The sequence below is a fragment of the Neovison vison genome, chromosome X (genome assembly GCF_020171115.1).
Source record: "Neovison vison isolate M4711 chromosome X, ASM_NN_V1, whole genome shotgun sequence".
Lineage (NCBI taxonomy): Eukaryota > Metazoa > Chordata > Mammalia > Carnivora > Mustelidae > Neogale > Neogale vison.
This window is the reverse complement of record NC_058105.1, coordinates 29,959,695-29,985,903: the sequence shown is the minus strand read 5'-3', so window position 1 is coordinate 29,985,903 and position 26,209 is coordinate 29,959,695. Positions and strand designations below refer to the sequence as shown.

The window sequence follows — 26,209 nt, the reverse complement described above, 5'->3', positions numbered from 1 at the left end:
ATACAAAGAGCTCTTAAAGCCCAACAATAAAAACAAACAAACACAGTTTAAAAATGGGCAAAAGATCTGAACAGATGCTTCTTCAAAGAAGACATATGGATGAAAAATCAGCTAATAAAAATATGTTCGGGACGCCTGGGTGGCTCAGTTGGTTAAGCGTCTGCCTTAGGCTCAGGTCATGATCCCAGCATCCTGGGATCGAGTCCCACATCAGGCTCCTTGCTCGGCAGGGAGCCTGCTTCTCCCTCTGCTTCTGCCTGCCACTCTGCCTGTAAGCAAGCCTCTGCTCGCTCGCTCTCTCTCTCTCTGACAAATAAATAAAAATTTTCAAAAAAATATGTTCATAACAATAACAAATTAAATAATCCAATTAAAACGACCAGACCTCTCTCTAAAGGGACTATACAAATGGCCTAGAATCATATGAAAAGTTACTCAACATCAATAATTGTGGGGTGCCTGGGTGGCTAAGTGGGTTAAAGCCTCTGCCTTTGGCTCGGGTATGGTCCCAGGGTCCTAGGATCGAGCCCCGCATAAGGCTCTCTGCTCAGCAGGGAGCCTGCTTCTCCCTCTGCCTCTGCCCCTCCCTCCCACTTGTCTCTAATATGTCTAATATATTTATTATTTTATTTATTTATACATAAATAAAATTTATTTATAAATTTATAATATTTTATATATAAATATAATTTATAATATTAAAAATAATATTTATTTATTTATTTATTTATTAATAAATAAATAAAATCTTTCTTAAAAACTACTCATAGAACTAACCATAGGAATCAGAAGTCCCACTTCTGGGTATTTACCCAAAGATTTGAAAGCAGGGTTGCAAAGACATCATCTATCATTACGGAGATGCAAAGTCGAAAGCACAAGATACCACTGAGAAACTGTCATGAATCAGAGGAGACTAGAGAGACACAGCAGCTAAATGCAGCGTGTGATTGTGAATGGGGTCCTCAGCCAGAAAGAGGACAGTGGAACAGCTGGTGAAATCCAGATAAAGCGTGTGGCTTTCAGACCACCATATCAATGTTAACTTATTAGTTTTGAGTACTGTGCTATGGTTTCGTATGTATTAGTCTGCCTGGGCTGCTACAACCAAATACCATAGACCAAGTGGCATAAACAACAGACATTTATTTCTCACAGTTCTGGAGACTGGAAGTCCAAGGTCCAGGTGCCAGCCGATTCAGTTCCCGGTGCTCTTTTTCTGGCTTGCAGACGGCCACCTTCTTGCTGTGTCTTCATGTGGTAGAGAGAGCTTTCTGGTCTCTTCTTCTAAGGGCAATAATCCCATCATGAGGGTCCCATCTCATGACATCATCTAAACCTAATTAACTTCCCAAAGGCCCATCTCCAGATCCCACTGCACTGGGGATTAGGGCTTCAACACAGGAATTTTGGAGAGGACACAATTCAGCCCACAGCATTATATAAGATGTTAATACTAGGGAATCTGAATGGAGAGTATATAGAAACTTTCTGAACTATCTCTGGAACTTTTCTGTACATCTAAAATGATTCAAAGACTTTAAGATAAAAAACTCAAGGTCAGGAGCACCTGGCTGGCTCAGCTGGTAGAGTGTGTGACCCTTGATCTCAGGATTTTGAGTTCAAGCCCCACGTTGGGCATAGAGCCTACTTTTTTTAATTTATTTTTATTATTTATTTATTTTTTTAAAAAGATTTTATTTATTTACCTGACAGACAGAGATCACAAGTAGGCAGAGAGGCAGGCGCAGAGAGAGGAAGGGAAACAGGCTCTCCACTGAGCAGAGAGCCCGAAGCGGGGCTCGATCCCAGGACACTGGGATCCTGACCTGAGCCAAAGGCAGAGGCTTTAACCCACTGAGCCACCCAGGCGCCCCGAGCCTACTTTTTTTAAATAAAGAAAAAGCAAACTCAAAGTCAGAAGGGTTAAAGGTGAGAGGACTTCAGAGCCCCAACCACAGGATCTAGCTGGGTCAGAAAGAAGACGGGTACTGACAAAATGGCAGTACTGGGAGAAAACAGGACGATCGAAGTTCTATGAAGTGTAGAAGCAGGTTTAGTTCACTGTGATGTTTTTTGTTTTCCTGGAGGAATATCAGATACTAAAAGCTCAAGTGTAATAGACTGTACTTTGTTAAAACTGAACAAAACAATGGAGTAGTCAGGAATGTCTGGGTAGCTCGGTCGATGAAGCATCTGCCTTCGGCTCAGGTCCCAGGGTTCTGGGATTGAGCCCTGAAGGGGGCTCCCTGCTCAGCAGGGAGCGTGCTTCTCCCTCTGCCTGCCGCTCCCCCTGCTTGTGCTCTCTCTCTTACAAATAAATAAATAAAATCATTTTAAAAATCTTAAAAACAAACAAGCAGAGTAGTCAGAGAGGTAAAGCAGCAGCAGAGTAAAACATCAAGGAAATCAAAAGCGAAGCTTTTTCCTTAAGAAAAGGAGGTGACCCACAGTGCTAAGGATTCCAAAAGAGTGGAGACGAGCTAGTTTTTAAAAAGCTTTTCAATTTCTCTTACGCGGTAGAATTATACCTCCAAATGTCAGTAATTATTACAGTGGAAACATTTTACATTTTACTATTTTATTACAGTTGATAGTACAAACACAAAATAAAACATAGTAAGACTCTCCGAAATTCCAATATGGCTCTTAGTACTAACATTTAAACACTGTATTTGCTGCTAAAATACTACAAGAAAATAAAGAGACTAGAGACAGCACAGTGTATCACTTTTGTAAGTAGTTCAATATGAAAGCAGCCAACACTAAAGAGCACATGTTTATTTGGTACTAATGACATCATGATTTGCAGTCTTAAAGATGAAGCAAAGTGTGCAATTTGAACCAGCTGTTAAAATGGTTTAGGGTTAGTATCTAAGGACAAATATTTCACAAAATATGTGGAAAGGTGACGACAACACATTGCTACAGGGAAATCCTCTATGTGTCTTTACAGCACCTTTTACTTGGTTTCTCAAAATGAAATTGCTATCTGTTCTCCATAATAGATTTTTTTTTTTTTAAAAAATCCCATAGAAGAAGCAATTCAGCCTAGTTCTATAGTCAGATTTTTGGCTTTATCACTTCCTGGCTACGGGATCTTAGGAAACTTACGCTCTCAGAGTCTTCAATTCTCGTCTGTGAGATGAGAATGGGAACAGACCGATCTCAAAAGACTGCCATCTTGTTTATTTTTAAGATTTATTTATTTGACAGGCAGAGATCACAAGTAGGCAGAAAGGTGGGCAGAGAGAGAGGAAGGGAAGCAGGCTCCCTGCTGAGCAGAGAGCCCGATGTGGGGCTCGATCCCAGGACCCTGGGATCATGACCTGAGCCGAAGGCAGAGGCTTTAACACACTGAGCCAGCCAGGCGCCCCTGTCATCTTGTTTTGACTAGGTCATACCCACGAAGTGCCTTCCATGGCACGTAACACAGAGCGAGCAGCCATTAAAGAGTATCGTCATCATCTGTAAACTCCTGCAGTTTTTTCTATAAGGACTGATAAAATAACCATCCTTCACATCTAAAAACAGACAGATCAGGTTTAGTGGAAGTGAGAGCATGAGAGTGGCCATGTGAGGAGGCTGTGATCACAGAGCAGAAGTTTGGATCTCTAGAATCTTGGATCTCAGATGTGGTGGACATGGCTGCCAGGCTACGGTCATGGGAGTTTATGGCTACAGAGGCGTGAAGGTGAAGGTCACTGTTTGGAGGTGAGGTCAAGGAACTGCGAGGAGATTATGGTTGGCCATCTACATGCTGTCCAAGTATCTTTCAGAACAAGGACAGGAAATGAGGTGGACAGGAAGACTCGGTTGCAAAGACCTCACTGGATGCAGGAGAACATCACTGGATGCAGGAAGATGGCAACACAGCCCCACCTGGCTTGCCCCGGCCCCCTGCCACTCCTCTTTCTCCCAGTTCTTGCTAGCTCGCATCTACCCCCGACTCCAAGCTACTCTGCATTCCAAATAAGGAAGGCAGGGAAAAAAGCAAGGAGAAATGTCCTATTATTTCCCAGCAGCGCCTTACACGCGTCTTGGGCGACTGCTGAGCAATCCGGCCCAACAGCTTGTAACACAGGTGAAGAGATAAAAGCACGTATATAATGCTCCATATTGTTATCACTGAAACGGCGTGACATTAACTATTTTTTTTTTAAGATTTATTTACTTGAGAGAGACAGAACTAGAGAGAGCACGAGCTGGGTGGGGAGGGGCAGCCTCCCCACTGAGCAGGGAGCTCGATGCGGGGCTCAGCCGAAGGCAGAGGCTTAACCAACGGAGTCACCCTGGCGCCCCTAAATATTTAAAAAGACAACACTCCTCTACAAATAGCAAATATGAAATACGAGCTGGCCAACAGCTACTTTTGTTTTGTCTCAGTATCAGCTCTTACTCTAGGTCTCCCTCCCGTACCCACATATGGAAGCAGGCGTCTTCCTAGCTGCCTGAGACCCCATTTTCATTTAGACCTGGGACCTGGGCTACCCTACCCACCCCTGCCCCCAATCTGGCTGTTCCTTCTTTAAGTACAAAGGCCAGTAAGGAATAATGCATCTACAGCTTTACCATTTGAAGTAAAGGAAGAAAGACTACACTTTCAGGGATCATTTCTGTAGTTTGTTACCAAGGAAGTTTCTCCGAATGCGAAGCTAAAGGAAGCTTTATGGACATTCTGGCTTTCCACGGATTCCTTTCTGACAGGAGAGAGGTTCAAAACATAGCCAATTCCTGCTCATCTAAGAATAGTCACTTAAAAGAATCATAATTGCTGTAACTTTAAATATAATCCATGCCACTTTCTCTGTGATACATCATAGTACTTTTTTAAAAAAATCTATAAACATTTTATTAGCTTTGAAGAGGGACTAAGAAGAGCTACTTTCAAAACAAGAGACACTCAAGCCCTGGTGTGTTCAGACTTTCCACACAGCTGAAGAAGTTTACATCAAATGCACAAAAAATAGTACAGAAGACCTATATACAGAAAGATTTAGAAAACCCATCTCTAGAAAGCAGGTCAGATGGACTCAAAGCCCTCACCGAAAGTAGGAAGAATCAATGGGAAGTAATGGAAAGCCTTCCACTGGGGCCAAAAGGTGACCACAGGTCTGTGGAGTCAAGAAACAGTTCTTTTTCCTCCTTGTCTAAATGCCTGCTTCCGGTCTGGGCTGAGAGGGAGGTCCTGATCACTTGAACTGGTTGTCAATCAAGGTCCCCTTCATCTTTGCTTTCTTGGCTTCCAGTTCAGCCTGGAAAGGAAGAAAAGCATATGCCCTGAGCGATGCCATGACATTCTTATTTTCCTTCCTTCTCCTAACTGCCCAGACACTATCCTTTTGTGTTCATTTAGTATAGAAACTAGAACAGTGGTTGGCAAATCCACGTATCTCTAGCAGCTGCTTTCCAACCTTTCTGGTATTATGCTGCACATAGAAAACGATGGCGTCTGTGTGGTAAAAGGCTGCGGTCAAAGGCGATCGGCGCAGGGCTCCTACAGCCCCAGGCCCTTCAAAGGGCTGAGGGAGTCAATACCATGATATACCAGTATCCCATTCCTGGCAGAATAAGACGAGAAACACTGTTCTGGAACAGTGTTTCTTCATGTCATACAGTCCGTGAACTGCTGGTTGTTGGTTCATGCAAGATATATATAAAAATCAAGAGTTAGCATCTAGAACCTTGCACAGTAATTTGCCAGCGTCATAACAAAACCAAATCATTTAGCATGAGCACTTGAGGCAAATGCATTTTTATGGCATTTTATAAATTATAAATCTGTTCTTGACAAAATGGAGATTTATAAAAAAGAAGCAAGCCCCGGCCCTTCCCCTCAGCAAATGGGATAGGCACGGCTCTAGACCACGATGGCAGGGCAATGCCGTGCCCAGGACCCACCACCTGTCACCGAAGGAAGCTCTCCGGTCATCAGACTGCACCGCCACAGCCTCCGATGAGGCACCAAGACAGTGATGGCTGATCTTAAAGAACTAGCAAAAGTACATTGTTATCAAGAAGACCCACCTTGCCGGCGCCATCAAATGCAAGTGTGCACGCGCCATGAGCCTGTGACTCACACAGAAAGTAAGGATGGCCCCGGGGCTTGCTTTAGGGAGCCCCGAGGCCCCCATCCCAGTAAAGCCAATGTAGCACAGCTGTACGCCCTCCCCACCTAGGTGCACATCCACGAACCCCGGGCAGCAGGTTCAAGTACCGGCCCAGTCAGGACTGGCCAGTGAGTTCTCTAACTTGGGGCCTGGAGCCCATGGTCACTAGACAGAGTACACCGACCGTGACGGGCCAGGGTGAGACAGCTGGCCACCAGCTACCCGGCGTCCTGCACCCGGCACACAGACTTCCTGCAGGATCTCCCCGACCACTGGAGGGTCTCTCAGACCGAGAAACCCTTGCCGCCCAGGCCACTCACCAGCTCCTGCAGTCGCCGTTTGCTCATTCCCTTGCGCTCCAGCTGCTTTTCGATCACTTTGGCATTCTGTGCATACGAGTCGGCGACTTCTCTCTGCGGGAGGAAGAGCGGCAGCCGGTACCAGTGAGTCCCAGAGACCTTAAATAGCAATTCCTGCTCCTCGGATCTCAGAATTGTTCCTGAAATGGACTCTGCTCCCTTTAAACTCGTCAGCTGTACAATAATCCAGGAGAGCTCAGGTTTCGGCCGAAACCATTTGAAAAACAACAGATAACATCTCTCTGTAAACCTCATTATACTGAAGGACCATAAAGGTAATTGCCCCTACTACTACAGAGAGCCTCACAAGCCACTCAAGCCAGACTGACGGGACCTCAAACTGCAGCGTCCGAAAGGTTTTTAGGGATGAAGAGGGATGAGAGATGAGGGATTTGCCCCCTGAAAGCATCTCAAAATCAGTATGAAAATGCCACTGATCCAGTCCAACTCCCTGGTTCTCATTTCACAGATGCCCTAGGGATCCAGAGAGACAGGAACGGGACTGGGGTCCTCTAGTTTCTTACTAACACAGTAAGGCCTGGAAGCAACATTTCTCATTATTCCGCTACTCAAATGGGCTGATTCTAGAGTCCCAGTTCCTTCCGGGCCCACCCCCCAATCCAGTTCCCTTGGGAGCAGAAGCACTCACAGCCTCAATCTCCTCTTCCTCTTCATCAATGGTAGACACCGTAACGGAGCTGAACTTGCCCATGTCTTTGGTCCGTTTGGTCATCATCACCTGGAGTCACAGGAGGAGGAATCAGTCTCGTTCACTGCAAGAGGCTCTGGGAGCTGCACATCGCGCACGCGTGTCCACGCACATGCCTGACTGCAGGGTGAGGCGGTTAGGCGGGGGGAGGACAGAGAGGCTGGCCTATCTGAAAGGGCCAGGAGATTTTTTTTTTTCTATTTGGATTCTATTTTTCTAATATTTGCCATCAAGGCTTTTTAACTTTCACTTTAACTATCCACACTGAAAAAGGAAGAGATTTCAAAGGGAATCAAAACCATACAATTTCTAACTTTACTCCTGGGACAGCCGTAGGAAAGAACAGAACACATAATAGATGTTACATTCACATCTGCTCACCCATAAAAATGGCATCCTCTTAATAAAGCATGCGTCCAAAAAGGGCACTTTCTCATTATACTCATTGAAAGATGGAGGGCGATCTGGAGATTCGCAGCTATATGAACCAGTCGGTCTCCTGCAGTGATTACCTTCTTAGGAGGCTCTTGCTTCTGAGTGTAGATATTCGTTTTACCAAAACCCTGGCCGAACTTGACTACTGCGCCATCCACAATGAAGGTCACGGGGGCATTCTTGGGCTGGGACTGATAGAAGAGGGGCAGTCCACACCTGCAAACAGCAGAGTCAGTCTCTGGGAAGCTCAGAATCCAAATCCCCAAAACGCCGATTCACAAAGCGCGCTCAGACACTGAGAACAGTTTCATTCGTGGCATAAACTGAGGATTCACTCCTTCCGGTGTTTCCCAGAACTGCTGCCTAAGAATCACTGAGGAATCGCTTTACCGAATAAGAATTTGTTACAGCTGCTGCTCAGACTCCCAGCTCCTTCCAAAGATCTTCATTCAGCAAATCTGGAAGCTGAGGCCTGGGAATCTATCACTTTCCTCAGCATCCCAGGTAATTCTCAGCATTGGACAAGTTTGGGAAATGCTGGCGCCCGCTGCTGTTTGCTTTCCCGTTAAAGCCACTGTCACTCTGGGGCGCCTGGCTGGCTCAGCTGGGAGAGCATGTGACTCCGGACGAGGTTGTGAGTTTGAGCCCCATGTTGGATAGAAAAATTACTTAATAAATAAAAATTTTAAAATACAAGTTTCTAAATATATATATACCTGCTGAGGCGCCTGGGTGGTACAACCAACTCTTGGTTTCAGCTCAGGTCATGATCTCAGGGTTGTGGGATCAGGCCCCACACCAGGCTCCGCACTCAGCGAGGAGCCCACTTGGGTTCCCCTCTCTTTCTCACTCTCTAATAGATATAGATTTAGGGAAAAAAAAAAACTGCTGCCATTCTTCCCAGAAGTCTGGGTACCTAGCATGGGTGGTTTGTCTAGTTTTGTTTGGGTTTTTGTAGTGTCGAGAAGGGGTGTAAAGCTCCCCGGCAGTGGCCGGCCAACTGCTCTAGGGAGTAATCATCATACTTTCTTGGGTCAGTCAGTTTTGTTCTACTTTTTCAGCTACAGGAAGTACTCATAAGACACGATAAGCTGGTGGGGGCCGCCTGGCTGGCTCAGTGGGTGGAGTGTGACTCCTGACCTTGGGGGTGTGAGTTTGAGGCCCACGTTGGGTACAGACGTTACTTAAAAATCAGATCTTTAAAAAAAAAAAAGACACAAACTGAAGTTGACAACTCTAGTGTGGCTGGGAACTAAATTGCCGCCTTAGCCATTTCTGTGCCTTGATTCTCCTCGCCTGAGTCTTCTGAGAGCCAAGGTGTAGCTGTCGCGCCATCAACCAGATGGAACATGCTGTAGTTTAGTATTCTCACTGTTAACGGCCAAAAGCTGGACATGTAGATATAGCTTTACAGAACAGTCTCTAACGCTCTTGTGGGTCTACGGGCCCTCCAGTAGGCTTTATAAGTAAGTCTGAATTACGTTACGTTATGTTCCATTCACCATACGAGCCAGCGATTCCACTCCAGAGAAAACACGTGTCCCCACCAAGGTTTATACTAGACTGTTCATAATGGCTTTATGCAGGACAGTCAAAACCGTCAGCAACTCAAATGCCCTCGTACAGGGGAGAGGGACAATGGAGCCATGGACACTACTCACCAGGGCTCGATCCCAGGACCCTGAGACCATGAACTGAGCCAAAGGCAGAGGCTTAACCCACTGAGCCACCCAGGTGCGCCTGTAGGTAACATTTTTAGAAAAGGCAAAACTGTAGCTACAGAAGGCAGCTCAGCGGCTGCCAGTGGGGGAACACAGAGAAGGGGACTGACTGCAAAGGGCACAGGAGGCCGGGAATGGCCCGCATCACGGCAGGATGGTGTTTGCGGACTATACGTTTCTGTCACAAGTTCTCAGACTGTATGCTTAACACGGGCAAGTCTGGGGAGCACCTGGCTGGCTGTCAGGAGAGCAGGTGAAAGTTGGTCTTGGGGTGGTGAGTTCAAGCCCCACAGTGGGCAGAGAGATTAGTTAAGAAAAAAAAAAATGGACAGGGGCGCCTGGGTGGCTCAGTAGCTAAGTGTCTGCTTTCAGCTCAGGTCATGATCCCAGGGTTCTGGGATTGAGCCCTATTTGGGCTCCCTGCTTAGCGGGAAGCCTGATTCTCCCTCTCCCACTCCCCCTGCTTGTGTTCTTTCTCTCGCTGTCTCTCTCTCCGTCAAATAAAATCTTTTTTTAAAAAAAGGCAAATTTTATCATATATAATTTATATCTCTATTTAGAAAAAATGATACAATGTTAAAAAAAATTTCTGTGACCAGCTGGTCAGAGATGTGACTTCTGAGAAGCATATTGGTATTTGTGTAGTTGAAGTTCGAAGGCAGTTGGGATTACAAGGAGAAAGATAACAGAGAATGGTATCCATATAATTCCTTCCCGAACACACTACCGCCTTTGCTTTTGCATGATTAGGAGAATCCCACGCTGACAGACACGTACTTTGCACACTTCTTTCTGTACTGTCGCTCAATGCCTTCAGGCCTGTGCAGGAAACGGAAGTAAAAAAAAAAAGGTATGAACAAATGAGCAGCAGGAGCTATAGTCACAGCAGCAGGCAGGGTCACGGTGGTAACAATAACAACAACAATAATAATACCAGCACCCATATGTACGCAGTGCTCAAGAACGTATGTTATGAAGCCATTCAAGCCTTACAGCAACCCAAGTTCCTACCATTCCTATTTTCCACACGAAGGCACAAACCTAAGCACATGATTTGCCCCCCGTCAGAGTCCAGAAGCAGAATAGGCTACATTCAAGCCCAGGCCACCAAGCTCAAGAGCCCACAAGAGTGCCTTAGGTAAGCAACTCTGCCACCCACCCAAGATGCTTAACACAAACCTGGGACTCGTCCTTGACTCCTCTTTCTCTTATTGCCCACACCCAGTCCATCAGCAAATCCTATGGATTTTCTCTCCAAAAAAAGATCTTGAACCTGTCTGCTTTGCTCCACTTCCGGCCACCATCTCTTCCTTGGCCGACTGTCCTAGCTTCCAGACTGGTCTCCTCACTTCCTTGCCCCTTGTTTGTTTCCATTTTTTAAAAGGCCATATGCAAACATGGCATATGTAAGAATATAAAGAAAAGTAAATATCTCCCCCACCCACCCTTCACCCACCCAGTTCTCTTCCCCAGCGGCAAATATTGCTTCTGGTTTCTTCTGTTCCTCCCAGAGATAGTTGACAATTCAAGCAAGGAATCCTTACTGACATAGAAAGAAAATATATTTTATTTCTTTCCCTTTTTAGACAAACGCAGCATACCTTACACTTCTTTGTTTTTCATTTGTTTGCCTGAAAAAATGTGTCCTGGTTAGAAAATTCACAGGGGACCCTTCCGTAACCAACTGACAAAGAGGTGCCTCATTCTTCTTAAGGGCTGCACTGTATTCCTTTGTGTGGATAAACCGAAAAGTCTTTTACCTGTTGGATAAATTCCTAGAAGAGTATCCGCTTTAAATTCTGAGAAATACTGCCAAATTACTCTCTAGGGAAGTTGAACCAATCTACGTTCCTACCGCCAATGTGAAAGTTGTGTTTCTCTCCAGTCTCACCAACACAGGATGTGATTAAATTGCACGCCTGTCAATCTGACACATGAAAACTGTGCTCTCATAATTTCCATTTCTTTTTTTAAAGAGTGAAAAGTGAGGCATCTTTTCGTGTATTTAAGGCATTTGTGTTTTCTCTTTTTGGGTGAACTGTCAGTTCATACCTTTTGCCTACTGAGTTATCTTCTTATTTTCTAGACTTGCAAATGTTGACGGGCCTTATAAATATTTCTTCCCCAGTTTGACTGGGGAAATTTCAGGTCTGGGGGCAGTCAAATCGAAAGCAAGTGTGCGCATGTGTGTGGTATTTGGTTAGGCCTTCCCTGTTCTAAATTCATACCTAACATACAAACTTTAACTACTATTCTAGAATCTGCTTCCACTACTGTTACACTCCAAATCATTCTTTAAACAGAGGCAAGAGTGGCTTCCTAAGACACCTAGAATAAAATCCAGCCTCCTTACCATGGCCTCCCAGGCACCAGCTGAGCACAAAACTGGGCCCATCTCCTTTCACAGATGCCCTCCCTCCCTCACCATGAACCAGCCACAACAGACCTCGCTTCTTTGAACAAACAAGTGCTTTCCCACCTCGGACCTTTCACACACACACTTCTTTCTCCCCAGAATGCTCTTCTCATTGCTTTCCCATTCTCATTTTTGGGGTCTCAGCCACTTTTTCAAAGAAGTTTTCATTATATTCTCTGTATGAGCCCTCTGTTTCATTCACAGGACCTCCAAGAATCATAATGACTTTATTTTTCTGTCATTCCACTGGACTGTAGGGCCCATGAGATCAGAGATTAATGGAGACCATGCCTGTCTGGCCACTCTAGAACCGAGCAAAGTACTGGAAACAAAACAGACATGCAATAAAACACTGGTTGGAAGAATTCTTTTAAGAATTTGGTTTAGTGGGGCACCTGGGTGGCTCAGTGGGTTAAAGCCTCTGCCTCGGGCTCAGGTCATAATCCCAGGGTCCTGGGATCGAGTCCTGCATCGGGCTCTCTGCTCAGTGGGGAGCCTGCTTCCCTCTCTTTCTCTGCTTGCCTCTCTGCCTACTTGTGATCTCTGTCTGTCAAATAAATAAATAAAATCTTTAAAAAAAAGAATTTGGTTTAGTGAGGAAAATTACAATCACGGAGGTAAGTTCTTAAATGGAGAAATGTATACCATGTAATGGGAATGTAAAGGTGGGAGCACCAAGTCTGTCTGAGGCAGTCATGGAAGGCTTCTTCATGAGGAGGTGGCTGAAAGTCAATGGTCCTGATAGCAAGCAGTATTTCAAGCAGTGGGAATATTATGTGCAAAGCCAAAAAGCACAGCATATTCAGGGAATTATAAATCGTCTAATGTTAGTAGGATTTTAAAAAATCAAGAGTACTACTGGTCTGACAGAAAAAGATTTTTAAGATTATCCTATGAATGACCATATGGCAACAAATGAGATAATCGAGATGAAATGGGCAAACTCCTAGAACAATAGAATAAGATAAACTACCAAAACTCACTGGAAAAGAAACAGAAAATCTAAATAGACTATCCATGTAAAGAAATTTAGTTAGTAATCAAAACACTTTGCACAAAGAAAAGCCTGGGATGAGTAGCTTCACTGGTAAATTCTACTAAAAGTTCAAAGAATTAATACCAAAGTTTCACAAACTTTTCAAAAGAGGAGGAAATACCTTCCAGCTCTTCATATGAAGCCAGGATTACCCTGATACCAAAACCAGACAAAGGTACAACAACAACAACAAACTAGAGATCAATATTGCTTACAAACACACAGGCAGAACTCTTTAAAAAACAAAAAATACTAGCAAACTGAATCCAGGAGCATAGAAAAAAGATCATATAACATGACCAAGTAGAATTTATCCCAGGACTACAAGACTGGTACAACATATAAAAAAATTAATCAAAGCCAAGACACCATAGTAATAGAACAAAAGAGGGAAAAAAATGATCATCTCAACATCTCAACAGACACAAAAGAAAAGCAGCTGTCAAAATTCAAAACCCTTATTAATATACTAGGCATAGAAGGGAACTTTCTGCACCTGATAAAGGGTATCTATGAAAAACCCACAGTTACTAACAGTTACATAAACTAATATCATACTTAATGGTGAAAGACAGAAAGCTTTTCTCTTAGGATCAGGAACAAGACAAGGATACTCACTCTCAACACTTCTATCCAACATTGTAGGAAAAGTTCTAGCCAGGGCAACTGGCAAGAAAAAGAAATAAAAAGCATCCAGATTGGAAAGGAAAAAGTAAAACCATCTCTATCTGTAGATGACATGATCTTACACACAGAAACCCTAAAGAACACACAAACATACAATTAGAGCTAATAAACAAGTTTAGAAAGACTGCAGGTTACATGATCAACATATAAAAACTAATGGAGTCCTATATACTAAAAATGAACAAAAAATAAAGATAAGAAAACAATTCCAGTTATAATAGCATCAAAAAGAATAAAATACTGGGTGTCTCAGTCACCAAGTGGCTGTCTTCAGCTCAGGTCATGATCCCAAGGTCCTAGGATCGAGCCCCCCATTGGGCTCCTTGCTCACCAAGGGAGCCTGCTTCTCCCTCTCCCTCTCCCCCTGCTTGTGTTCCCTCCCTCTCTGTGTCTCTGTCAAATAAATAATAAAATCTTAAAAAGAATAAAATACTTAGGAAAATTTTAACAAAATAAGTGCAAGGCTCGTGCACTGAAAACTATAAAACATTGCTGAAAGAAATTAAACAACACCTAAGTAAATGGAATGACATTCCATGTTCGTGGACTGAAGACTTAACATTAAGATGGTAATACTCCCTAAACGAATCTAAGCTTCAAAACAATCCCTATCAAAATCCGAGCTGGCTTTTTGCAGAAATTGCCAAGCTGATCCTAAAATTCACATGGAATTACAAGGAATCTAGAATAGCCAAAACAATCCTGAAAAAGAACCAAGTTGGAGGACTCACATTTTCTGATTTTAAAACCACAAAAGCCACAATAATCAAGACAGGGTAGTACTGGCATAAAGACAGATCAACGGACTGGAACAGAGAGTCCCAATAAACCCATACATATATTGCTAACTGATTTTTGATTTAAGGGTACCAAGACCATTCGAAGGAGAAAGAACAGACTTTCCATAACTGGCACCAGGACAACTGGATATCCACATGTACAACGATGAATTTATTACATACTTATCTCACACCATCTAAAAAAATTAACTCAAGGGACGCCTGGGTGGCGCAGTTGGTTAAACGACTGCCTCTGGCTCAGGGCGTGATCCTGGAGTCCCGGGATCGAGTCTCACATCAGGCTCCCAGCTCCATGGGGAGTCTGCTTCGCTCTCTGACCTTCTCCTCGCTCATTCTCTCTCTCACTGTCTCTCTCAAATAAATAAAATAAAATCTTAAAAAAAAAAAATTAACTCAAAAAAAATGTTAACTCAAAATAGATGAAAGGCTTAAACCCAAGAATTAAACTATAAAACTCTTAGAAGAAAATGTAGACATAAACCTTTAAGACCTTGAATTAGGCAATGGTTTCTTAGCTAAGACTCCTATAGCACAAGCAAAGAAAAAAATAAGCTGGACTTGATTAAATTAAAAACTTTTATGCTTCTAAAAGTATCACCAAAAAGAATGAAAAGGCAATCCACATAATGGGAGAAAATGTTTGCAAATCATGTATCTGTTAGGGGGTTAGCATCTATAATATATTAATTCCTATGACCCAACAATTAAAAAGACAAATACACCAATTAAAAAATGGGCAAAGAATTTGAATAAACATTTCTCCAAAGAAGATACACAAATGACCACAAGGTACATGACATGTATGACCCAGCTATTCATAAGTATACACCCGTGAGAACCAAAAACATGTTCACACAAAATCCTGTACACATGTCCACACGTTTACAACATTACCCATAATAGTAAAAAAGAAATTTTTTTTAAAGGAAAAATCTTTAAAGGAAACAGTCCAAATGCCCATCAACTGATGAACAGATAAACAACATGTGGTATGTCCTTACAATGGAATGTCATTCAGCCACAAGAAAGAATAAAGTACTGAGTCATTCTACATCATGGATGTACCTGGAAAACACGCTAAATGAAGAATAGTAGACACCAAAAGCTACAATATTTATGCTTCCATTTTTTTAAAAAAGATTTTATTTATTCATTTGACAGAGATCACAAGTAGGCAGAGAGGCAGGTGGAGTGGGGGGGGGGAATCAGACCCCCTGCTGAGCAGAGAGCCCAATGTGGAGCTCAATCCCAGAACCCTGGGATCATGACCTGAGCCGAAGGCAGAGGCTTTAACCCACTGAGCCACCCAGGCGCCCCTTCATGGTTCCCTTTTAATGAGGTACCTAGAATAGGCAAACCCACAGGGAGAGAAAGTAGATTAATGGTTGCCAGGGGCTGGGGGAGAAGGAAGTGGGGAATGACCATTATTAGGTATAACGTTTGTTTTAGGGGGGGTGATGAAAATGCTCTGGAATTGATGATGGTTGCACAACCATGTGAATATACTAAAACCACTGGATTGCACCCCGTAAAATGGTGAGTTTATGCTCTATGACTTCCCCCTCATCTCCGAGGGTGGAGGTGAGGCATCAGGACTTTTCAAAAACTCCCCTGGATGGTGCTAACACAGCCAAGAGGCACTTCACAGAGGTGCGTATGAAGAAGAATAAAACTGCAGAGGAGTAATTACGTGCATCTTACAAGGCCAAAGTGCTTTCCAAAGTCATTGTAACTATTTATGGTCCTCCTGGTACTGCAGAGACTCCTAGCAGCTCTTTGACAACACATGGGTATTGTTTTCCCAGTTGAGGGATATGGAAACTGGGGCCCAAAAAGGTTAAGTGAGTTGCTTCAAGTCTCACGGTGGTGCTGCTCCACCATCTTTAACAGCCCGCCTCTCCACTTCTGTCAAACGTGCCATGATTCACCAGCATCATGTGACTAGGGCCCTAGCCATAGTTTCGGTTCCATGTAACTTACACTTCCATATAACTTCCTACTGGGACTCTAAATTCAACCTCAGCCTGAAGGGAGGGCTCCACCATAGAACGGACTTCTAGAATTCTGGAGTCAGCCCATCTCATAAGCCTGAGCTTTGAAAACACAGGATTTTAAGTAAAGGGGACTCTGTATTTTTCGGTGAGAAATTTTCAAATACCAGTGCCAAAGAGGATTTTGTCAAGTTTGCAACAATTCATCTACTCTAACCATGTGCCAACAACCAGGCAAGGTGTACTAAGGGTTTTGGAAGTACAAGGCAGGATTCTTGCTCTCAAAAAGTTCATGGAGGTGAGACAAGATACTGAACTGGCATAAGGAAATGATTAACATGAACTAGGTAGCTGCACTAATTGACTCTGGTCTAGGATTATGTGAGGGAGGGAAGGCCAAAAACAAAACATTTTTCCTGGTTGTGGCAGTCTCTAAGATGGCCCCCAATAATCCTTGTGCCCTGGTATTGACACCCAGTGTAGTCTCCTCCCAAACTAAATAGGGCTGACCTAGGACGCCTGGGTGGCTCAGTGGGTTAAAGCCTCTGCCTCCAGCTCTGTCATGATCCCAGGGTCCTGGGATCGAGCCCCGAATTGGGCTCTCTGCTCAGTGGGAAGCCTGCTTCCTCCTCTCTCTCTCTCTCTCTCTCTCTGTGTGTGTGTGTGTCTGTCTCTCTGCCTTCTTGTGATCTCTGTCTGCCAAATAAATAAATAAAATCTTTAAAAAAAAATAGGGCTGACCTGTACTAACAAGAGGACACTGCAGAAATGATGGTGTGTGACTACTGAGTCTCAGTTCTAAAAGATATTGTGGTTTCCACCTTGCCCTCTCTTGGATCACTCACGCTGTGGGAGGCCAGCTGCCACAACCCAAGGATAGTCACGCAGCCCTATGGAAGATTCTCGTGGTGAGGAACTGAAGTCGGTGCTCAGCGGCCAACCACGTAGGAGGTGGAACTCCCAGCCCTAATCAAGACTTCAAATGACTGCACCCATGATTGACTTTTTTTTTCTTAAGATTTTATTTATTTGTAAATAAACAGAGTGAGATCAAGAGAACACGAGCAGGGGGAGCAGCAGGCAGCAGCAGAAGCAGGCTCTCCAATGAGCAGGGAGCCCAACGTGGGGCTCGATCCCAGGACTCCAGGATCATGACCTGAGCCAAAGGCAGCCACTTGACAGACTGAGCTACTCAGGCGTCCCGCCATGATCCACCTCCTAACCGCAGCCTCATGAAGAGATAGGAACCACCCAGCTAAACTGCTGTTGAATTCCTAACCCACAGAAATTATATGAGATGATAAATGTTGTGTTTTTAAAAATCAAAAGGCTAGGGCGCCTGGGTGGCTAAAGCCTCTGCCTTTAGCTCAGGTCGTGATCCCAGGGTCAGAGGATCGAGCCCCACATCGGGCTCTCTGCTCAGCAGGAAGCCTGCTTCCCCCTCTCTCTCTGCCTGCCTCTCTGCCTACTTGTGATCTCTGTCTGTCAAATAAATAAATAAATTCTTTTAAAAAAATAAATATAAAATAAAAAATCAAGGGGCACCTGGCTGGCTCAGCTGGTAGAGCATGCAACCCTTGATTTCAGGGTCATGAGTTCAAGTCCCACGTTGGGTGTAGAGCCTACTTAAAAAAAGAAAAAGAAAAGAAAAAAAAATCAAGGAGTACCAGGAGACAAGAATAAAAAGGCAGGCCAAGGCAAGATCACAGAGAGGCTTCAGACTTCAATTTTACCCCGCTAACCATGATTTCTAAAATCGTACTCCACCAGGACCCCTAAATGAAACTGGATAGGGGAAGGGTAGGAGTCCTTAATGGATTGGGCTTGACTCTTCCCCAGTCACAGCAGCTTCCTGCGTATTCATACTTCTGGACAAGCATGCCACTTGAAGAAAGGATTCACTGTCTAAAAATGTCTGAAAAGCACTGTTGTAAGTGATGGAGAGTCACTAAAAGACTGGAAGCAGGAGACTTCTGTAATGTGTGTTTGAGACCACTCAGGCAGTAGACAACAGACTGGAGGAGAACAAAATGAGAGGCAAAAAGACCAGGTAAGAGGCTACTTCAACAGCCCAAGCCAGCGATGGCAGGTACTGGAAGATGGCCTGGCAGCAGGGGAGACACCCACAAGACAGACTGGAAGGGGGAGTCAACAGGACACGGTGAGTGACTGGTGTGTGCAGGGGATGGTGAGGCTGGGGATGGATGAGCCAAAGGGAGGACTGGCTCACGGACTCTGGCATCAACTACTGCATGAATGGGGGTGTCATCGTAGCAGGGGGAGGAGAAGGAAGGAACTGTGTGTGGCTGATATTTAGAGACCTGTCTTCAACGGCTCGACACAATGGTTTGTTCTCCTATAAAAGACATCCAGAAGAGGGGCGCCGGGGCGGCTCAGTAGGTTAAGCGTCTGACTCTTAATTTTGGCTCAGGTCATGATCTCAGGGTCATGAGATCCAACCCCGCATCGGGCTCCATCCTGGGCATGAAGCCTGCTTGGGACTCTCTCTCACTCTCTGCCCCTGCCCCCCAATTCTCTCCCCCATCTTAAAAAAAGAAAAGAAAAGGTGGTTCATGGCAGTGACTGGGACCCAAGGATGGTGATGGCAAAGCTCTGCAATTCTTGTGGCCTCTCCTTCCTGGTCCCAGGATGGCTGCTGGTGCTCCAGTTATCATGCCCATTGTCCCCAAAAGCAGGAAGAAATAAGAATAGAAGAGTGAAAAGCCCTTTCCTTGGAAGCCTCATGCAACAGCTTCTACTTCTATCCCTTTTACTTGGCAAAAGTGAAGTCACATTCAGAATCTTAAGGGTCATTTGGGGCAGGGGTGGGGTGGGTGCTGTAATGTATGCCATAACTTTTCAGACACCCACATACAGGCAGGTGTAAAAGAAGAGTGTTGTGGCAGTGCCGGGTCAGCCCACCTGCAGTATTTCCTTACTAGAGAAATAATGAGTTTGGCCTTGGTCATGTTCAATCTGAGACAGAACATCAGGTGAAGAAGGAGGAGGAGGCAGTTAGATACACAGTTCTGGGTATGGGAGAGAAACGTAGGCAGATCTAGATTTTGTGAGTCACCAGCACATAATATAACTGATGCCGTGAGAGGTTGTGAGGACGTCCAAGGAGAGTATAAAGAGAGAGAAGGTAAGATCCAGGTCAGAGCCCGGGGGAATACCAACATTTAAGGGGCAGGCGGCCAAAGAATCCAGAATATTGAGAAAGCCAAAGAAGTAGGAGAATCCCCAGAGCAGCTTCACAGAAGTCAAGGAAGGAGAGCATCAAGGGAGGCAGGGTCAACAGAGAGACAGAAAAGTACTGGATCTGCAAACACTGGGACTGCTGGATGGGAACGGGGTGTGTGTGTGTGTGTGTGTGTGTGTGTGTGCCCAGGAACAACAGTGTCGAAAGAGAGGAACTTTAGAATGAAGACTTGGAGGTGGACTGCGATGGGCTCCGGGGCATGGGTACTCTTTTTTTTTTTTTAAAGTAGGCTCCAGGGGCGCCTGGGTGGCTCAGTGGGTTAAAGCCTCTGCCTTCAGCTCGGGTCATGATCCCAGGGTCCTGGGATCGAGCCCCGCATCAGGCTTTCTGCTCCACGAGGAGCCTGCTTCCACCTCTCTCTCTGCCTGCCTCTCTGCCTACTTGTGATCTCTGTCTGTCAAATAAATAAATAAAATCTTTTAAAAAAATTTAAAAACTTAAAAAATTAAAAATTAAAAACAAATAAATGAAGTAGGCTCCAAATGTGGAGCCCAACATGGGGCTCGAACTCACAGCCCTGACACCAAGACCTGAGTCAAGATCAGTAGTGGGACGCTCAATCGAGGAGCACCCCCACACACACCCTTGGGCTCCCGGGCACATGGGGGGTGGGCAGACTGCATGTGTTCGGCAACCGGTGCTCGCACACACCCCCGGCTAAGGAGGGAAATGCACTCCCCGCCAGCCAGGAGGGGAGCACACTAGAGTCAGCCACTGGACAGACTGCTCATGATTAGATCAGGAACAACAACCGGGAGGGGAGTTTACCCTGCCTTGTTGGTAAACTCTGAGAACTCTCTGGCCCGACACAGTCACCTGGCCAGAGACCACGAGCCCGGGCAATACCCAGCCCTAGGGTGACGTCCCAAAGCTGGCTCGCTTCCAGGACCAGGCTGGTTGGATTCTGGGGTTTCTATTTCAGACTAAGGCCACTCCGTTTTCTGGCCTAGAGGTGAGGGCGTCTGCCTTTTAGTGCCATGGGGGCCTCTGGCCTGCTGTGTTGTTAGATCAGTTTTTGTATTAACTGAGTAATACACAACCGTTCGGTATATATTGAAATACTATTACACATTAGTATATGTAACTATGATACATATATAATACACACATCATAAATCTTAGTGATCTTAACGATACTCAGTAGGAGAGTTTTTCTTTTTTTAAAAGATTTTACTTATTTATTTATTTATTTGAGAGAGGGAGAGAGCGTGCACGTGAGCTCAAGCAGGGGGAGCAGCAGAGGGAAAGGGAGAAGCAGACTCCCTGCTAAGCAGGGATCCGTATGCGAGGCTTGATCCCAGAACCCCAGGATCACGATCTGGGCTGAAAGCAGACGCTTAATGGACTGAGCCACCCAGGCACCCCTCAGTTGGTAATTTTCAACATCAGAAAACTAAACAAGGGTTAATGGAGGGAGAAAAAGACAACGGATTAGCTTCAGATAGGGCATCTTGTCAACCGTCCTATTCATCATAATGGGGTATTCTCCCCGTGCTTCCCAAAGGGCATTCCTTTGTAAATTTCATCAATTTTTTATAATCTGGTTGTATTACTGGCCTCGAGTTGTATCTTGTGTATGACCAATTTCCTCTTCAGCTGCACAACTCTAGAAGCCTGTGCTCTAGAAGCACAGTGGTGCTTGAGGTCTCATTTGCTACTGAATGTCACCTAGCGGTACTTCTTTTCATTAGCGTGGGCTGACAACAGTTTGGTTTCTTAAATTAACATAGCAAGATGTCAGCCTGTTGCTTTCTCCAGCTCAGCCCTAGAATACAAGCTCCATACAGGCAGGGTACTTTGCTTGTTTACTGGTTGTACTGCTTGGATGGTATCCATTAAAAAGTCACATCCTTCCAGGAATCTCGGAATGTGACCTTATTTGGAAAGAGGGTCGTTGCAGATATAATTAGTTACAATGAGGTCATGTAGATGAGTAGAATGTGCTCTTAATCCGATGTGACTGATGTCCCTATAAAAAGAAGAGAAGAAAAACAGAGACGGAGACACAGGGAGAAGGCCATGTAACGATACAGAGACTAAAGTGTTGCATCTGCTAGCCAAGAAATGCCAAGGACTGCCGGCAACCACCAGAAGCTGGGAAGGGCCAAGGAAGGATCCTCCCCTAAGACCTTCAGAGAGACCACGGGTGGCTCTGCCAACAGCCTCATTTCAGACTTCTACTCTCCAGAAATGTGAGACAGTTTCTGTTGCTTTAAGCCACCCAGCTGTTGGTACTGTTACGGCAGCCCTAGCAAATAAATCCACTGGCATCTCAAAGGCTTCTGGACAGGACTCCGGCACAGAGCAGAAGCTGAGGAGATGAAATGTATGTGAAGGAACGTCTGGACTTTTTAATCCCCTGCAACTGACCTCTCTGTGGCCTCAGGCACCTGCTGACGGCCACCCTCCCCAGACATACACACTTCCTGACATTCTCTCCTCCTGTTTCCCACATGGCCAGGTTCCAACTGTTTTGTCTGCTTTTTAAATGTCAGTGCTCCCCAGGATGGTATTTTCAGTCCTGTCTCCTCTTGCTCCACACGCCATATAACGTTAGCCCTTCCCAGGTTTCAATTATCTCGGCCAAGGACTCCCAAATCTCAAACAGATCCAACCATGTCACTCCCCTGCTTAAAAGAGAGAGATGGCTCAGGGCACCTGGGTGGCTCAGTCATTAGGGGTCTGCCTTCGGCTCAGGTCATGATCCCAGGGTCCGGGGATCGAGCCCCACACTGGACTCCCTGCTCAGCAAGAAGCCTCCTTCTCCCTCTCCCACTCCCCCTGCTTGTATTCCCTCTCTCGCTGTGTCTCTCTCTGTCAAATAATAAATAAAATCTTAAAAAAGAGAGAGAGAGAGAGATGGTTCTTGCCAGCAGGTGAGGTCCAAACTTGCCTACTTCAGCAATTCACTCTGGCCCCACCTCAGGATGCATGAAGCCCTTCCTGTAAAGTCACTGGACTACAGTCCCCAAGGACCGTTCGAAGTTCCAAGCATACCATAAGTGCTCCTTTCAATGCTTCCATATTCCCTCCACACCTGGGATGCTCTTCAGCCCCCTCATCAACTTGGTGAAATCCTAGTTCAAGGCCAAAGACAAATGCCATCATCGTTTGGTGCCTTTCACCACCATTCAGAATGACCCGCTCCCATCTGCTTTCCCATAGCTTTTGGCTTACCACCCCGGCATTTCACTGTATCACAGAAGGTAGCCAGGCCCCCGCACTGAGCGGCGGGCTCTTCAGTGGTAAGGGCAGTACCTCATTCAACTCCATAGAGCCAGGTCCCTGCTCGGGGCCCAGCACATGGCATGCTAAGACATCACAGATCGAATGAGCTCATTCTACTTGCAAAAAAACCAAATTACAGCTATCGAATGGCAACAGAATCACATCTCGGCAGCATTTCAAAGAAGCACAGCGAAGGTATTGCCACATTAACAGAAGTTAGAGAGCTAACACAAATGTCAAAGTGTTGGACCCCTAAGAACAACCTGTTTAGCACTAGCTGGGGTACGGATTCCTCAGAAATAGACCGAAACACAAGGAAACGCAAGCATCAGCCTCTTACCTCCGAAGATACATGGTCTCCTCGTCCTCCGTGTTACAAAACTTGTGGGCGTGTTTGGCAGCATCGATCACGCGGGAGCGATCCCGGGGCCTCATGGGCAATTTCTCTAACTGACAGTCTAAAGAAATGGAATAAGATTCCGTCACTAGAGCTACTGAAATCTACCCTGGGACAATCACAAGTGTTCAGTGGGGGCCTTAGCACTGTAATCTTCTACTATAATTACTAATGCTTATGGAAGCCTATTATTGAATTTCCCAACTGAAAAGGACTTGGTGCCAGAAGGTCTGGAGCTCCGTTACCACCTTAGTGATCTTTGGCAAATTACTTCCTTTTGTTTTGTTTTGTTTTGACTCCTCATTGGAAGGATAAATAGATGACAGTATCTCAAAAGTCCTTCCCAGCACGGCAAGTTTGCTATGTTTCTGTAATCACGGTACACTTGGTTTGTGTTCTAATGCATGAGAATCAGAAGAGACAACCAAGCATCTGGAACCGCCTACGACAAAGGCATTGGGAAAAGTGATTAAGTGCTTAGAAAAAAAGAGAGAGGGTCAGTGCTATGCTACATGCGACAGGAAAATGACCCAAACCAGCTGGAGTTGTGTCAATCTGAAAACATACAGGAAATAAACAAGGTGCAAAAAAAAAAAAAGCAAATGGAAATTGACAGAATGCAAATGAAGTACGTAAAGGGTCACAGAGAAGTCAAGTGATCACAGTGATTCGAGATTAATGGAGGAAGGGGCAGGGGAGTTGGCACCAGGCAGCCTGCACATTCATTAATCTTAGCAATGACCTGCTGGAGTAGACACTTTGTATTTCTACTTTAGAAACGAGGGAATTGAAGCTTAAAAAAGGCAAGAGACTTGCCAAGCATTTACTAAGAGGGAGAACAAGAATTCACACTCAACTCTAGGTGATTAAAAGAGAACTCATTTACACAACAAGGATTCAAGGGCTCTCTGGGTACCAATCGCAGTTCAAACATGGTGCTGGGGATTCAGCAAAGGACAAGGCAGAGACCCCCCCCTCCCCCGATGAAGTTTTCATTCTAGTGGAAAAGGCAGAAAACTGTAAAAAGTAAGAATTATAGGGGTGCCTGGGTGGCTCAGTGGGTTAAGCCTCTGCCTTCGGCTCCTGTCATGATCCCAGGGTCCTGGAATCGAGCCCCACATGGGGCTCTCTGCTCAGCAGGGAGCTGTTTCCCCCTCCCTCTCTGCCTGCCTCTCTGCCTACTTGGGATCTCTCTCTGTGTCAAACGAACAAATGAAATCTTTATAAAAAATTTTTTAAATAAGAATTATATAATATGACCATAGATAATGATAAGTGCTCATAAAAAAATTAGCAAGATATTAAAAGGATGGACAATGATCTCAAATAGGGATAAGTGCTACCAAGAAAAATCAGGCAGGGTTAAGAGGACAAAGCGTAACTAACAAGGGTACCATTTTAGATAGTCAGGGAAGGGACATTTCAGCAGAGACCTGAATGAAATAAGGAAGGAATTCCAGGTGAGGGATGATGGTGTCTTGGATTAGAGTGGCAGAAATGGAAGGATAAGAAGTAGTCAGATTCTGGATAGATTTTCAAGTAGTGGCAAAATGTGTTGATGGACTGGATGGGCATAAGGTAAGGGAAAGAAAGAAGTCAAGATTGCTTCTGAGATTCTGGGTGAACAGTGTTACCACTTACCACACTAGGGTAGAACAGTGGAGAGCAGGAAGTATGGGATCATGAAGTTGATCTGAACATGATCACTTTGAGAGACCCACCAGACATGCAGTGGAGACAGGGAACAGGTAGCTGGAGTTTGAGGGGAAGTGTAAGTTAAAGATGAACATTTGGTAGGAATCAGCATGTAAATGGCATTTAAAGCTTGGGAATGGTTGGGGTCGCTTAGAAGGGAGTGAGTACAAATTGTGAACAGGTGAGAGGACTGAGCCCTAGGGCCTCGCAATGCCTAAACATCAGAGTCAGAAAAGGAGCTAGACCTTGAGGAGGGGCAAACTCAAGGTAGGAGGAAAAATCCGGAGACTGTGGAGTCTTGGAAGCAAATGACAAAAAGTGTTTTAAGAAGGATGGAATCATCATCTCTGTCAAATGACACAGATGAGAACTAAAATGAGCACCGGCCATTGAGCACTGGCACCACTAACAGGTTCAGTTACTGACCTTGACAAATATGGTTTAGATGGTGAGGTGGGAAGAGAAGTCTGCCTGAAGTGAGGTCAACATGGAATGGGAAGTGAGGATGCGGCGACAGGCAATATAAGCAACTCTTTCCAGAAGTTTTGCTATAAAAGCAGCAAAGAAATGGGGTTACAGCTGGAAGAGAACGTAGGATCAAGGGAATGCTTTATCCTCGTTGAAGGTAAAAGCTGTGACAGCCTCCTAGCATGCAGGAGAAAGGTTATAAAGTTTCTAGAAGCGGCGTGGGAGGAAAGGGAGATAAACAATTTTTTCTGAAGGAGGAATTTGGTTTTGAGGGAAGCCCGGATACACAGAAGGTTAAACAGAAAAGCTGCCCTGGAGTAGGGTAGGGAGGCATCAGCATGGAGCAGGAAAGCCCACCAATCTTCAAAGAGACGCGCCTCCCAGATCACAGCCAGAGAAACCCGCCCTAGAGAACCCGAAATTTCGCTTCTTGCAGACGCCCTCCGGTTCCCATTACTCACCCAGCACCAGGACCATCTGGCCACACAAACAGTAGTAGACGTGGAGGGGCTTCTCGCCGTCGTCATACTCCTCCCGATCCCGGGTATCGGAGCAAACCACTGACCGAGACACAACTTTCGGCATCGTTCACAGGAGCAGCGCGGAAACTCCACGCCAAAAAAATAAGGGTCGCGCAGAAATGAGGTCACAGACTGGCGCCAAGCCTTTTCCCAGCCTCAACGCTGGTCACGTGTCAGTAGCTGGCCTGTGGACTTCCGGGCCGTTCCATTTGACCCGGATGCGCGGGGGCGTCCTGAGCTCTCAGAACCTCCTTTGCTTTGGCCTGAGTTAGCTGGGAGTGCTTTACTTGGGACACCCTTAATACCGTTTAAATTATTCATATATATTTCTGTACACGTATGTAAATGCAGTTACATAAAACCAGACATAAAAG

General features: G+C 45.2%; 1 protein-coding gene and 1 pseudogene across 2 annotated transcripts; one reads left to right on the top strand and one right to left on the bottom strand.

Annotated features, from left to right (window-relative positions):
- Positions 1-1,206: 1,206 nt before the first annotated feature.
- STEEP1 (STING1 ER exit protein 1) lies at positions 1,207-25,982 on the bottom strand. 2 transcript variants are annotated; one of them, XR_006382452.1, is made up of 8 exons: positions 25,776-25,982; positions 23,095-23,212; positions 10,112-10,153; positions 7,691-7,829; positions 7,119-7,208; positions 6,431-6,523; positions 5,047-5,255; positions 1,207-1,287 (listed from the first exon to the last, which is right to left on the bottom strand). XR_006382452.1 is itself a non-coding variant. In XM_044235072.1 (7 exons), exons 1-7 carry the CDS (start codon positions 25,897-25,899, stop codon positions 5,193-5,195), a joined length of 669 nt encoding a protein of 222 aa, XP_044091007.1. In that variant the 5' UTR covers positions 25,900-25,982; the 3' UTR covers positions 4,250-5,192. The 2 variants fall into 2 exon arrangements, 1 of the variants encoding a protein (XP_044091007.1); XM_044235072.1 differs by lacking the exon at positions 1,207-1,287 and having other exon boundaries at positions 4,250-5,255.
- LOC122897725 lies at positions 4,592-4,704 on the top strand (annotated as a pseudogene).
- Positions 25,983-26,209: the final 227 nt, after the last annotated feature.

What these genes read in the sequence shown, in the direction of transcription:
- STEEP1 (XM_044235072.1), bottom strand. Translation starts at nt 25,899, where the DNA reads ATGCCGAAAGTTGTGTCTCGGTCAGTGGTTTGCTCCGATACCCGGGAT. An exon ending in TACAGAAAGAAGTGTGCAAA is followed by an intron (nt 7,830 to 10,111) that starts GTACGTGTCTGT and finishes TGCTGTTTGCAG; the next exon opens with GTGTGGACTGCCCCTCTTCT. An exon ending in AGCAAGAGCCTCCTAAGAAG is followed by an intron (nt 7,209 to 7,690) that starts GTAATCACTGCA and finishes CTGTGACTCCAG; the next exon opens with GTGATGATGACCAAACGGAC.